Genomic DNA, 13862 nt, shown 5'->3' on the forward strand with positions numbered 1-13862 from the left:
GGTTCTAAGAGCAGAAGAAATGTCATTTTAAAAACTGTCACTAAGAAGACTATGGCAGGCAAAATTATTTGCTTTGGCATACCCAAATTTGTCTGTTTATCCCAAATTACAGAACTACTGTGAGTCCAGGTTCCACCGCTTGCCACACCAGGCTTCATCTGCAGGCCTCTATGGAAAGTAGCTATCTAACCAGAAGAGCTGTCAACAAAAGAACAGACCATCCGCCCTACGCATCAAACACATACGCACACACATGTGTACAGGCCATTTCCTCTGAATTCCACCTAAGTCGGGGCTAGTTACCCAGGACTCTGCATAGGAGTCAAGACTAACAAAACTGTAAAGCTGGATTCTCTAAAAGAGCTCGTATTTCACAGAACGCTTTTGCAAATCTCCAGCTCTGGAATTTCAAATCCCAATGCGCTATTTGGAAACTGATTTTGAAGTTACTCGTCTCCACAAACGACAGAGGGAAGCCAGAACACACTTCCCGGCACCACTCGCCTCCCTACCACTCCGGGCAGGACTTCGGGGCAGACCACCTAGGAAGGACGCCGCGGCCACGCGGCGCCCCAGTCCTCGGGGGCCTCCGCGCTCACCCCGAGGGGCCCACGGTCCGGCCAGCACGCCCCACGGGGCGCCCGGAGCGGGGGGCGGAGAACCGCAGGGCACACCCGCTGCTTGTCCAACGAAGCACCAACCCGCTGAGCCCGTGAGCTACCCGCGGAGCAGCCGCGCCGGGAGGGAGCCGGGTCCCAGGACGCGCACCACCTCAGGCTGCCCGGGGCCGGCCCGGGACGCCCCTTCCCGCCACGCCGCCCCCGACCGGGCTGGAGACCGGGCCGAGTCACCGCGCCCGCCGCCCCCCGAGGCCGCCCGGAGCCCGGCAAGCAGACACCCCCCCGAACCCCAAGCACGGCTTCTTCGTCCCGGGAGCGCGAAACAGGACGCCCAGCCGCGCGACCCCGCGGACCTGCCCCTCGGAGACCCGGACCTCGCCGCACCGAACCCTCTGCCCCAAAGCGCCTGCGGCCGCGGCAAAGGCTCCCTGTCCCAGAGCCGAGGAGCCCGGAGAACCCCCCTCCATCGTCCTCCCGCCTCAAGAACGAGGAGCCCCGCAACCCCGACACGTCGCCTCCTCCCCGCGAAGAGCCCTGGCACCCACGCCGCCCTCGGGCGCCCGCCGCCGGACCCCGCGCCGCCGCCGGGCCCCGCACGCCCGCCCCCGCCGCGCCGCGCCACGCCGCGCCGCCTCCGCCCGGAGCCCGCCTGCCCTCCTGCCCGCGACCGCTCCTCGGCCGAGGCGCGCTCCGGCGTCCTCACCTGGGCAGCGTCGGAGGGCGAGCGGACCGAGGAGCCCTGGGGAAGACGAGGCGGCGGCGGAGAGGGGCGGCCCAGGCCTGCGTCTGCCGCGGCCCCCACGGCTCCGCGAGCAAGAGCTGCGTGAGGAGAACCCTCCCGCGCCGCGCGCAGCCGGGACACCGAGCCTCGGCCGTACCCGCCGCTCTTCCCGCGAGATCCCAGCTACGGCCGGAGCGGGGCGCGGCGGGGGGCGGGGCCGCGGCGGGGGCGGGGTGGGGCGGGGCCGCGGCGGCTCGAGTGACAACCCCGAGAGCCTGTCGGCGGAGGCGCCGGAGGCGGGACTAGGAGCCTCATACTGCCAATTGTAAAATAGGAGAGGCGAGTGGCCCACGGCTTCTCCCCTGCCCGCCCCTCATCAGCAAACCTGGCCGAGGGACCGCGACCTGAAGCGGGCGGGGGGAGTCTCGGGTGCAGGGTCCTGACTCGGGTCTGGCGGGGGTCGGGCCCTGCAGACACACCTGGCTGGGGAGGAAGGCGGCTCCCGCACCGGCGTTACCCTTGGTTACGGCACCCCCTCGGCCGGCTCTCCGCCTCTAACCCCGCGCCCCTGATGCGATGCCCCGGTTTTCCAAACCCCTGCTCGGGACTCTCGGTCCGACAAAAGACTTTCTTCCGATTCGTGTTTCTTTCTACTTAAAGCCTCTAGAAGAGTAAAAAGTGAGTCACCATCATAACAAATTCCAAAATTACGTGAGAAGTCGTGTCTCGGGTACCCGCGGGTCAGGCACACGCAGGACACTGAATACGTGAAAGGAGTGACTGCAGATGAGATGCTTAAATGCCATCCGCTCTCGATACCCCGGGGGACTGGCGCCAGGAGCCTGCAGACGTCAGAACAGCGATGCTCAAGTCCCGAGTGTCCAATGGTGGTGGTGTCTGCACGTAACAGGCCTCCTGTGTACTTTAAATCGCCTCTAGGCTGTTTACGGTCGTACAATGCAAATGCTGCGTCTGTGTCGGCAGTTACCGGTGCAACGTTTTAGCACTTTCTAGAATTTTTTCCCTGAATACCGTGATTGGTTTAATCCACACATAAGGCCGCCGACGGTATATGAAATCTGGACCCGCTCCAGAAAGTTTGAGCTTTCCTAGCCTTCCCTCTCTGAAGCCAGTTTCTTCGCCCTTCGGCCCAGTCTCTTCACGACTATGCCTGTCCAATGGCCCCCACTCATTCCCTTATCCAGAGCAAGAAGTGGCCTTTCTCCTCCTGAAGGCTGATTCCTGCACCTGTGCGCTTTCCCAGACCCTGACTGACCCACTGTCCTTTCTTTCCCTGCTGTCAGTTTTCCCTCTGACCCGACTCTTCCGCGGACTCGGTCTCCTGCATCCTCCGAACAGAATAAAACCACCCTTTCAAACGATGTCTCCTTTCTTCTCGGAACCACAGTGCTTGAGGAACTTGAAGCTGTATTTGCTGTCTTTGCTTTCTCATCTCTTGTTCTCCCCACGACAGTGCTGCTCACACCCACAACCAGCTGTTCTCTCAGCGGTCACGAAAGGCCTCTTTCCTCTTTCTGCCCTGGGCCATCTATCCCAGTGCCCACTCTGCGGCCCCTGACAGTGCCAGCTGCCTCCCCCTTTGGTGCCCGCCTCACTGTCTTCTCCTGATTCTCTAGCTGATCTTCTGAATTTTTTTTCTGATCCTCTTTCCTCGTCTGAAAACTGTTGCATATTGGTGCCTCCTTCTCTTACAGCCATACTCGTGGGCAAGAAGGAAGATGGCTTCCACACACAGTCCCACACTTTGAGTGCCAGTGAGTGGCTCACATCGGAGCTGTCACCAGAGTCCAGAGGAGGAGGCATGGCTAAGGCTGGGTCTTAAAACAACAGTCAGCCCACACAAGTGCAGGGAGAAACAAAGGCCTTTCAGAGAAAAACAGAGTGAACCTGAGCCCAGAGGAGGGGATGGGGGCCGAGCCCAGCTACGGGTGGGCCAGGCTGGTTCACGGAGGATCCCTGCGGAAGGGCAGTGGGGAGTCAGCTTAGGGAAGAGCCAACAGTAAAAGGCCTTAAATCACACCGGGCTGATTCAACTTGCCTCTGTATCCAGTGGGAACCAGAACCTAGCATTCGTAGGACCCACAGAAGGGCTTCACAGGGAGGCCCACGTTTCAAACGTCAAGTATGTAAAAATTGTACAGCAAGCAAATGAACAGTGAAATTAAGCACACACATGCGCGCGCATACACACCCACACACATACACACGCACACACACCCACGCACACACACGTGCACACCCACATACACACACGCGCACACACAGCCTATATATTTTTTGCCTTGACAAACTTTCCTAACAGCCTGAAAGATCAGGTTTGAATTTAAGATCTTGGGACTTCTCAGAGCTCCCTGCTGGAACAGGGGGAGCTGGTCCCCATACAGAGCAGTCTCCCCCTCTTTGCTCCCCACAGCCATTTCAGCCCCACACTGCAAGGTGCCTCCCACCCCATGGGCACCCCAGCCCACATGTCCAAGCTCTATTCCCACTTTTTCTTCTACAAAACCATGATTTCTTAGCCATTCCACAAGTCCTGGAGTACATATCCCAGGATCTAAATGAGAAGCCCGCACAGGCCCTGGAAGCAGACTCAAGGCCATGTGGGCAAGGAATTTTGACTTCTGGGTACCTGGAGTGAGGTCTGGCGGGGTGAAGTCAGCGTCAGGTGGGCAAATGCCTTCAGTTTGATGAGCTCCTGCTCGGTGTGTAGGAGTGCAGCTGCAGAAGGGCCAGAGCAGAGCCCCTTAGAAGCAGGCCCCTCTCACCTGCATCTAAGGTGGTGACAGGTAGCAGCAGATTGACTTCCACTCACACTTGACTTCCACATTAAGATGCTTTGGAAGTAGACGCTCCTGGGGAGGCCCTGTGTGAAGGGCACCCAGGCGGGATGAGAACTGAAAAGGCCGCAAGCCACCGCAGATTGGGCACCCCTCTCACCACCTGTCTTAACGGCATGATGCTTCACACTGTGGCCTGACAGTCATGCTCTGTCCTCGCAACCTCTCCATCTGGTACCAAGTGCACCAGTCAGCACATTGCGCATTTAGCGCTGCCAAGGAGTCAGAACCATCATAGCTTCTGTTTTCGAGATCCAGGCCTCAGCTTCTGCCCAGGGGCCCTATGCATCTCTCAGTGGTGCCATGGCTGATTTGGCGGGAGGCTCTGGTGCTTCCTGAGTCCCAGGACTACAGCCTGCTCATAGCCACGCGCTCACCATCTGTGGCTGGTCTTCGCCAACCAGCAGCAGAAGAGAACCAGCTCACTTCTTACTCAGGCGTCACCATCTGCTGCCTGTAGCTGATCTGTTAGTCCAGGTGAGTGCAATCAGACGCTTCTGTCCCTGTTCAGAGCCCAGCCTTACTGGTGCCCCACCATCTGAGCATGCGCTGGGAAAGCTGCCTCCTGGCCGCTGCTCATTCAGGAGGGACACAGAAGACACATTGTTGCAGAAGCCGGAGAAGCCAGAAGAAGAAGTCTGGCTCTCTTGGACCCGACCTCCACTCCATGCTTTTCAAGCATTGGAGTAGCACCTACTTGGTGAGGTTAAAGGCTGAAATTCTGTATGAATTACCCCCAAGATTGAGGGAGCAGTGTTCATCAGTCCATTTGCTGACCACAGAATAACCCTCTGAATTTGGTTTGTTTCACAGACACCCAGGTACAGAGGGGGACAATCAAGAGAGTGGTAGTGGTTTTAAAAAACATCCACAAAATTTTTGGTCCCCCTCTCTTCAAGAGGTGGAGCCTAATTCCCTTCCCCTTGAGTATAGTCTAGACCTAGTGAGTGGTTCACTTCTTTTTTTTAAAAAGATATTTAAAAAGTTTATTTTTTATTGAAGTCCAGTTGATTTACAATGTTAGTTTCAGGTGTACAGCAAAGCAATTAAGTTATACATATACACACATATGTATTTTCAGATTCTTTTCCATTATAGCTTATTACAAGAAATTGAATATAGTTCCCTGTGCTCTACAGTAGGTCCTTGTTGATTATCTATTTTATATATAGTAACGTGTATCTGTTAACAAAGAGAATAGGTCAAAAGTGACAGTGTGTGACTTCCGAGACTAGGGCGTAAGGGGCATTGCAGCTCCTTCCTTAGACTCTCTCTGGTCACTCACACTGGAGGAAGCCCGCTGGTATGAGGCCCACGTGGTAAGAAGCTTAGGCCTTGGTGACCAGCTATGTGAGTGCACCAGCTTGGAAACCCCAGTCCTGCTCCAGGTCAGCCTTCAGATGCTGGCAGCCCCAGGCTGACACCTTGGTGTACACTCATGAGCCGGGACCACCCAGCGGCGCCTCTCCTAGGTTCCACACGACACCCTGTGAGATAACACATGTCTGTTGTTTTAAGCCACTTCCTTTTGGCATTGGTGTTTGCAGCAATAGACAGCTAACACTGAAGTGCTGAGAGCAGTTCAGTGTTGTGGGGAAGTGTATGTTCCCATGAAAACAGAGGGGGAGAAATACCTCAAACATCTTCTCACCCAAGAATAATATTAACCAAGAACAAAAAGTTGAAAATTCCATCGATAGGGGCCCTGTCAAAACGAAGCTGACATCCTGACACCATTAAGTGCCCATGTGAGAGCAGAGTGTGTTTGACAGCAAGAAGATTGAAGTTCTTTCTCGAATATCAAACTATATCCCTGAAGTCTTAATGCTGTGAATTAAGATTCAGTGGGAGAGCAATTTCCCTGTTAAATAAAAAATGAGGAAAAGACATAAAAAGGAGACCAGTTAGCCAAGTTACATATATTGCCTGTCTAAATTCATTTTACATCTGTGAGAAACATCTAGATGGGTCACATGTACAGTAAAGGGTCAAATAATTGACAAGTTGACTGGAATATAACTTACAGCTAAGACGTGTGTTTGAGACTCATTTGCAGCTGCATGATTCAAATGACCATGACAAAGACGTGGGGGATCTCATTTTCTTTAGCAGCAAAGGCAAAAATGAAGCCTTTCAACAACAAGATCCTAGAAAGACTGACTTCTCTATCCTCCTCTCAACCCCTCACCAAAAATGTTAAAAATCAACAAGTACGTATTGAATAGCTACTAAGCACAAGGTGCTGTGAAGACGCAAAGTGTAAGCCACAGTCCCTGCCATTAAAGAGAAAGAAATCACGTGATGAGAATGCGAAACACGCCGTGCCTCACACGGGGTACTCAACCGCCAGTGGGTAAGCTGACGGAAAGGCATCGCGGGCAGTCACTCTCGGTGACCTAGCCAGCAACAGGAACCCCACCTCTGCCTTTTTTCTAGCAGAACCTGCTTTTGCTCAGTAGTGCCCTCAGCCCAGGAGTGAACCTCTTTTGGGCCAATCCAGTCTCAGTTCTCCGACTCCCTTTTGCCAGATCTTCCTTTTCCTGCCTCCTCTCCAGGGGAAGCAGGTTTCCCAGCTGGCCTCGGGGGAAGCTGTCCTTTTCCTGGGAAAGTCCTCTCTCTACCTGCTCCCTCCTTTCTTCTGCTGGGAACAGTGGATTAAGACGCGGTGTGAGGTTGTGGTGACCGTCTAGTGACCGTGGGGAAATAAGGCCACGATGATAAGTGACAAACAGTGTAGCCAAAAAGAACAACAGAAGCTCAGGGCCAGGAGCGCCCACTGGCATTTGGAGTGGCAGAAACGGTCTGTGTTGTTTTTGCCCGCCTGGTGTCCATGTCCCCTTCTGGTAACGGTACCTAAATGTTCCTTCCGGGAGCCACACCACTCCCACTCTCCATTAATGCAGTTCCGCGGGGTTTACTCCACGGGTGGGTTCCAGGAATGGACACAGGAGCCAATGCTGGTTAATGAGAGCATAACTGCAGTAGGTCCAGGACGGGTATGAGACCGGTCCTTCGCTGGGACTTCTGTTGGAACTTTTAAGAGAGAAGTTTGCTTTTCTCCAGTTGCTAAGCTGGTGGGATGTAAGCCTCGAGTTGATGGGGCTACTCCATGAAACTTACCGTCACCCACTCCCTGGTAAAACTAACTCAGAGTGAAATAACAGATCAAAAGAGTCAGTAGAACCAGAAGAGAGAGATGAGTACTAACATTATTGACCTAAAGTCGCATTTAAACTCCATCCCAGTGACATGAGCCAATAAATTCTTTTTCTTTCTTTTCTTTTATTTCTTAAGCCAATTTGAGATAAGCCTCATGACACATGACAAAGAGTCCTCACACAGATGGCTGGGGACTGTTACACAGAGGAAATGGGTATGAGCTGTGCTCTGAAGATGTATAGAAGTCTGGTGACAGAAGAGAGGAGGGCACTTCTGGGTGGGGTAAACAGTGTAAGTCAACGCTGAGAGTCAGTAAGTAGGACTGTCTGGTGGAACAAAAATTCACCTTAGAGAGTAGGTGGATATAGGTTAGGTCAGAATCAGATTACAGGTGACTTTGAAGGCCAGGTGAAGTCTGAGTTTATTCTGTAGCCAACTCTTTTAAGCAGAAGACTCACCTGGTCAAATCAGTGTCCAGGGAAGATAAATCCAATAGGATCTCACAGGGAAAGCTCAAGTGTGAAATGACGGGGGCAGATCCAAGCACAGGGTCTGCTCAAGACCAGATGCCCTTAACAGTAGGTGACCACTCAGCAGGGCCGAGCTGATCGGCGTTTAAATCACCAAGCAGTAAGGGAACTCTAGATGAAGTTTTGACCTAGAGACACAATGCGATTAGTAAGTGCTTACAGTTAGTGCCTACACAGTGCTTATGACTGGTCCCATATACATCCTCAGATATTTACCATAAGTCCAGCGTCCGCCAGGTGTTTGGCAACCAAATCCTAGTCCAGTTAGGTCCCTAGGAGTCAGGGAAGGCTTCCCCAAGGAAGTAACACTTAAAATGAGGCCTGAAGCAGCAGTAGGAGTTAGCACGGTGAAGGGGTCGGTGCGTAGACCCTTCAGGCAGAAGCATGCTGAGATCAGACGGGGTTTCTGCCGAAGGTCTGACGACTCTGCAGTGTGGCTTTCCTCCAACTGCATCGGAAGTCTGAAGAGGTGAGTAGGAAGCTGGATTATGCAGGGTCTTATGTGCTATGCAAAGGATTTGGAGCTTTACCCTAAGAGCAGTGTTAGCATGTTTTTCTGAGACTGGTCAGTCCCACTCTCCGATGCAACCACCACAAGGAGCCAGTGAGGGGCCCAGCCTCGTGCACGTTCCAGTGGGTGGTCACCAGATGGGGGACTCTAAGATCTGGGGGAAGCTCCTCTGTTTGAAAATATCTCCCCTGCTTGCAACCTGATGTCTAGAATTTCCTGAACAGGGAATATCTGATACAACAATGGAAGATCAAATGTCAAACGCCAATTTCTCCAGGAAGAGGAACGCTAAGGTGCCAACAGCTGACAACTGACCTTCCCTGAGAACAGGTTTGAGGTCACAGGCAGGTGGAGGCGAGGAGGAAGTCTGATCCGGAAAGCAGGAAGGAGGCGGGCTGCCAGGAGGGGAAAGCAGCGCACAAAGGAAACCCCGGAGGCACCAGAGAGAGTACCTAGCACGCAGTACGCGCGGTGAGTATTTGTAGGAAGAAATGGAATAAAGAAAGAAAGAGATCTCATGATGCTACCAAAACTTGACACCCATTTCAGGCAAGTGAATTGGCTCTTTTCTCCCCGAGCCCACACTTAACCATGTTTTGGGGAAACCAGGTACAAGGAAAGGAGAGATCGCAAACACATCCTCCGGAAGTCCTTCGGGTGCGTGGAGCGCGGCTTGAGGTCTAGCTGGTTCCCGGGGACGCAAGGCCAGACAACGAGGAAGACTTCCAGCTTTCCCCGGGAAGCCTGGGAACCTGGGAACGGGCGGAGACGGAGCCCTGTCGGACAAGCAGGCAGGTGACCACGGCAGACGCCGCACATCTGGGCCTGCAAGGCCGGGGCCCGGCCCCCGGGCTGCGGGGCCCTGCGTCTCCGGGGCCTCGCTCAGAAAAGCCACTGCCCTGCCTCTGAACGTCTTTAGCAGCTCCTTGGATGAGCTGCTCAGTAGCAACCACCAGAGGTTTTGTTTAAACAGCCACATTGGGTCACTATGCCCGACCAAGGCTCATCCATACCCTTGGGCTTTAGTACAGATGTTGGGGCAGAACAGTCTTGAGAAAAACTGCTTTTGGGTAGTTAAGGATGGTTCCTTTTTTCTTCCCCAAAGATACGCCCCCCATTTTCCTTGTGCACATTTCAACTAAATATGTATTTTTTCCCATATTCTTATAAGCCTCTGCTGTCAGGATGAAGATACTTCTGGAATAGCTTAGTAAACTCACTGTGTTAATGGTAACTTGAGCTTTCACTGATTTTAAATTAACCAACGAGGAAACAGTAAGTTGCCTTAATTAATGCATTATCTTCATGAAAGATTGTTAGATAGGTAAGAAAGGGCTCCCTGAAAACCAGCACGTGCTCCAGGTTATAACAGCCCTGGAATTTTGAAGGAAGCTTGACAGAAGGGTCTGGAGTTGAGTTTGGAAGTTGGATATCTCTGCAAAATATGAGCCGTGTTCACAATGATCCCTTCCCCCAGTGTGTTCTAAAGGCGGTTTCCATGGCAATCTACACTGTTTTGTCTAAATGATCCTTCATGCCACCTTCCCCTCCATCTAGCTATTTATGAAGCACCTATCACTTGAGCATCTCCTCTCTGAACAAGTGCCCAGGAGGGAAAAGAGAATATTTCTTGGAAGAAATGAAAGGCTGACACTTGTCAAGAAGAGCCCAATCTGTGAGGTTATGTAGGGCCTGAGATTTTCTGCACAGCCTCCCCAGCAACCTGCCCCCGCTGGGATCCACCTTCTGCTCGGGTGGTGCGACGGCAGAAGCCCCGGTCCACGTCTGCTGTCGCTTCTGAGATGTCTTCGCAGGAGGCCAGTCCTTTCTAGGCTTTGGACAGAATGATAAACTGGGGTCAGGGAGATGGGCTGGACTGAGAGGAGATGGCCCTTCAAAACACATACCTCCACGTGTAGCAGAGATGCTGCTGCTTGTACACCAAAAACTCTCATCTCCCCCGGCACGCAGGCAGGTTTCGTTTTCTAGGTGCAACTGGGTACCAATTCCAGCCAGCGATGAGGGCAGCAGCGATGAACACCACTTCCTGGCCAGGCCCTGAAATCTCCTGAGAGATCCTTTGCTGTCTCTCCTTCCTCATCTACCGGCTGGCTAGATACAGAGGAACTAGTTAAGGATTCCAAGGCCCTAGAGGATGGAGGGGCCACTGGATGGAGAAGCATGTCCTGAATCACTACGTGGTAGACGGTCAGACCTTGATGTGAATGAGAAATAAACCCGTTCTTTGTTAAAGCTACTATATTTGGGGTTGTTTGTCACAGCAGTTGGCCTGGTTGATGAGTTGTGGCAGGTTTCTGGGCAGATTCAGCAACAGACGGCAGCAGGAAGTCCACAGAGGGAAATTAAGTGCAGCGGCCAGAGATGAGCTGGACTGGACAGGGGCCAGGGGCCAGCTCAGGGCCCGCGGGGTGGTATCAGCCATCACAGCCTGCCATTAGCGGAGCGTGGCAAGAGGGAGTCTTGGGATCCAATGGGCTGGGTCTCCCAATGGACTCCAGCCTCAGAGGGCGCAGCTGGCACAGTGCGAGACAGGGCCTTCATCCCAGGGACTGAAGTGAAGCGTTTAGGAAGGAGTCAGGCAGGGCAGGGCTTCAAGCAGAAGTGAAAGACATAGAGCTGGTGACCAGGAGGGCAGCGCAGCGCAGAGGCCTGGACACTGGAGAGCAAGCTGAGGATTCCCTTCCAGGCCCAGAGACACGTCAGAGGGACAGAAGTGGTGGCCACAGCATGGCTGACTCCTTGTCAGTCTTCTGGGGCATTGGTACTTGGGGAGCGGTCCAGTCGAGCACTGATAGGAGGGGACAAAGTGGCCTGACAGCCACAGAGGACAGCGGGGCAGGAAGAAACGGAGAAAAGCCCACCACACGGTGGGAGATCAGGAAACTGGAGCTTGGGAAGTAAGACCAGAGTCAGGACACCACCGTGGGCTCAGGTGAGAGATGGTTGGAGTAAGAGGTTAAAAGAGTAATCTGAGAAAAAGCAGCAAGAATGGAGCTTAAATCTTAACGTCCATTGACAGGTGATTGAATAAAGAAGCTGTGGTATATATACACAGTGGAATACTACTCAGCCATAAAAAGAATAAAATAATGCCATTTGCAGCAACATTGATGGACCTAGAGATTGTCATTCTAAGTGAAGTAAGCCAGAAAGAGAAAGACAAATGCCATATGAGATCACTTATATGTGGAATCTAAAAAAAAAAAAAAGACACAAATGAACTTATTTACAAAACAGAAAGAGAGACCTAGAAAACAAACATAAGGTTACCAAAGGGGAAATGTCAGGCGTTTGAGATTAGCAGACACAAACTACTGTATCCAGAATAGGCATACAAGAAGGTCCTACTGTACAGCACAGGGAACTACATTTAATATCTTGTAATGACCTGTAATGAAAAAGACTATGAAAAGGAATATATATATGTGTGTACAACTGAATCACTATGGTGTGTAACAGAAGCTAACACAACATTGTAAATCAAGTATACTTTGATTAACAAGAAAAAGAATGGAGTTCAGTGATCAGTCAGTTGCCTTCTAATACCAGGTCAGGTAGACATCAAGGACGGTAACAGGTGAGAGATGGGAAGGGGCACGGATGAGCCAGGAAGTCAGGCAGTACCCACACCAGTCAACAAGGGAAGGAAACCAGTCAGCACAAGCAGGCACCCTCATTTCTCCCTTGTGGCCCTATGAACAAACCGTGCCAATGTGCTGGTAAGGTCTGGCTTTCCCGAACATCACTGTAACCCACATGCCACAGAGAGAATCAGCACTCATCTCATTCAGCTGGTAGGAGGTGGAATTATCACTCTAGCTGCAGGCACTGGACAGTCACCTTTTACTTAGACACTCATAAAAGAGCTTTTACAGGCAATGAACTATGAGATTGTTAACATTTATTTTCTGCCCTCTGCCTAGGAATTTGGCTTCCCGTCTGGGGAGAATACAGGTTCTGCAGTTGTTCGTTATGGGCCACGCTCTGTTTCATTGGGAGAAGTGGTTAGCAGCATCTTGGATAATTAAGCTCTCATCCAGATACCAGGGGAGCTCAGAATGACCAGAGGTGGTACAGGCACATTGAACAAACGGTTAGTTGAACCTGGGATTCTGCCTCTGGCGAAGAGTGGTGGATGCTTCCCCACGAGACTCTCACTGCGGGCTGACTGTCAGCCGTAGGAAGGAAGTCCACAACATTCTTTCAAATAAGAGAGACACAGCCTTGTGTTTTCTAAGCTGAAATCAAATAATAATAATAGTAGTAGTAATATAATAATTTAAAACTTCTCCGAGAAAGAACTGTCTTAAAGGTGATAGATAATCTCAATTACACTATAGTGTAAATGACTGCTATCAGGCACATTCCAGAGTAGAGTTTAATTGTGGAAAGGCAGAGAGCAGGGTCTCAGAAGTGGGAGCAAAGTGGGATTGTGAGGAAAGGAAAGCTCATAGAATGGGTGTGGCTAGGGTTGCTGCTTGATACTCCTTTACAATGTGACCTCAACTTACTGCTCCAGCCTCCTCCCCTGCCCGTCTATTCCTTTCACACCTGTTCTCCGACACCAACCAGGTACCCACTTTCCTCAAGACACATCGTGTCCTTTCGCGTCCCTCTTGCTCCCGTGGGTATTCCCCAGCTTCGGGCTTTCCCAGCCACGGTCTCTGCCTGGACAGCTCTTACCTCTCCCTCCAAGTCCAGGCTAAAATGCTGTCCCCCCTGTGAAGCCTGCCCGTCTCCCAGGCAGTGCCTGTTGCTGCCTCCTCTGTGTCCCGTCGCACTTTGGTCAGCTGTCTTTAGCTCTGGTTATGTTAGATTTCTTTTCTTCTAGGCTGTGAGACCCTCAAAAGGGCAGGGACCATTGTTAACTTGTCTCTGGATCCTGTGTCCAGCACAGGACCAGGCACTGCTGCTTCTCAGTCCATGGTTGCTGGATCAGGAAAAATTTTTCTACTTCACAACTTCTCCCAGAGTCCAGCTCTTCCCTTAGCCTCTACCCTGTGCCCTTAGCTCTCCCCTGGTCTCTCCAATCTCAGTTTTCTCACTGATGAATTGGAAGTAAATACAATTAGGTGTTGTGAGGGTGGATGAAGAGAGAAGTAAACTCGAAGTAGGAACAATTGAAGAATCACGGCAACCTGAAAGGACTGTCTATGCGGTTTCGCTCTGAAAAGGACCTAAAATAAAATGTTGATTCATTAAAAAAAACAGTCCTCTACTAAGTACCAATTATGCTTCTGATGCTGGACTGGAAGCTAGCTTTTACCTTACTTTTAATGGAATTTATATACATTTTCCATTTCCATTTTCTGTTTTAAAAAGTTAAGGTGTAATTGATGTACAACATTATATTAGTTTCATGTTTAGAACACAATGGTTCAATATTTCTATATACTACAAAACAATCACCACAATAGCATTTCAATTTTCTGAGAACAGACA

General features: G+C 51.7%; 2 protein-coding genes across 4 annotated transcripts in view; one reads left to right on the plus strand and one right to left on the minus strand.

Annotated features, from left to right (window-relative positions):
- Window positions 1-1864, minus strand: part of GLCE (glucuronic acid epimerase) — a 54720-nt gene extending 52856 nt beyond the window's left edge. For 2 of the 3 annotated variants that reach the window (XM_031440941.2, XM_064480782.1), the window contains exon 1: window positions 1324-1492. The gene's annotated coding sequence lies outside the window, so the exon portion shown is untranslated. Of the gene's footprint in view, window positions 1-1323; window positions 1493-1820 lie in introns of those variants that run through there. The other variant, XM_064480781.1, reaches the window with a different exon arrangement.
- Window positions 419-1447, plus strand: LOC116149417 (basic proline-rich protein-like). Its single transcript, XM_031440961.2, has one exon. It carries the CDS (start codon window positions 419-421, stop codon window positions 1445-1447), a length of 1029 nt encoding a protein of 342 aa, XP_031296821.2.
- Window positions 1865-13862: the final 11998 nt, after the last annotated feature.

This window comes from Camelus dromedarius, chromosome 29, assembly GCF_036321535.1.
Source record: "Camelus dromedarius isolate mCamDro1 chromosome 29, mCamDro1.pat, whole genome shotgun sequence".
Classification (NCBI taxonomy): Eukaryota; Metazoa; Chordata; class Mammalia; order Artiodactyla; family Camelidae; genus Camelus; species Camelus dromedarius.

Bases quoted from the DNA above. Each gene is read 5' to 3' on its own strand.
- LOC116149417 (XM_031440961.2), top strand. From the start codon at position 419: ATGCGCTATTTGGAAACTGATTTTGAAGTTACTCGTCTCCACAAACGA.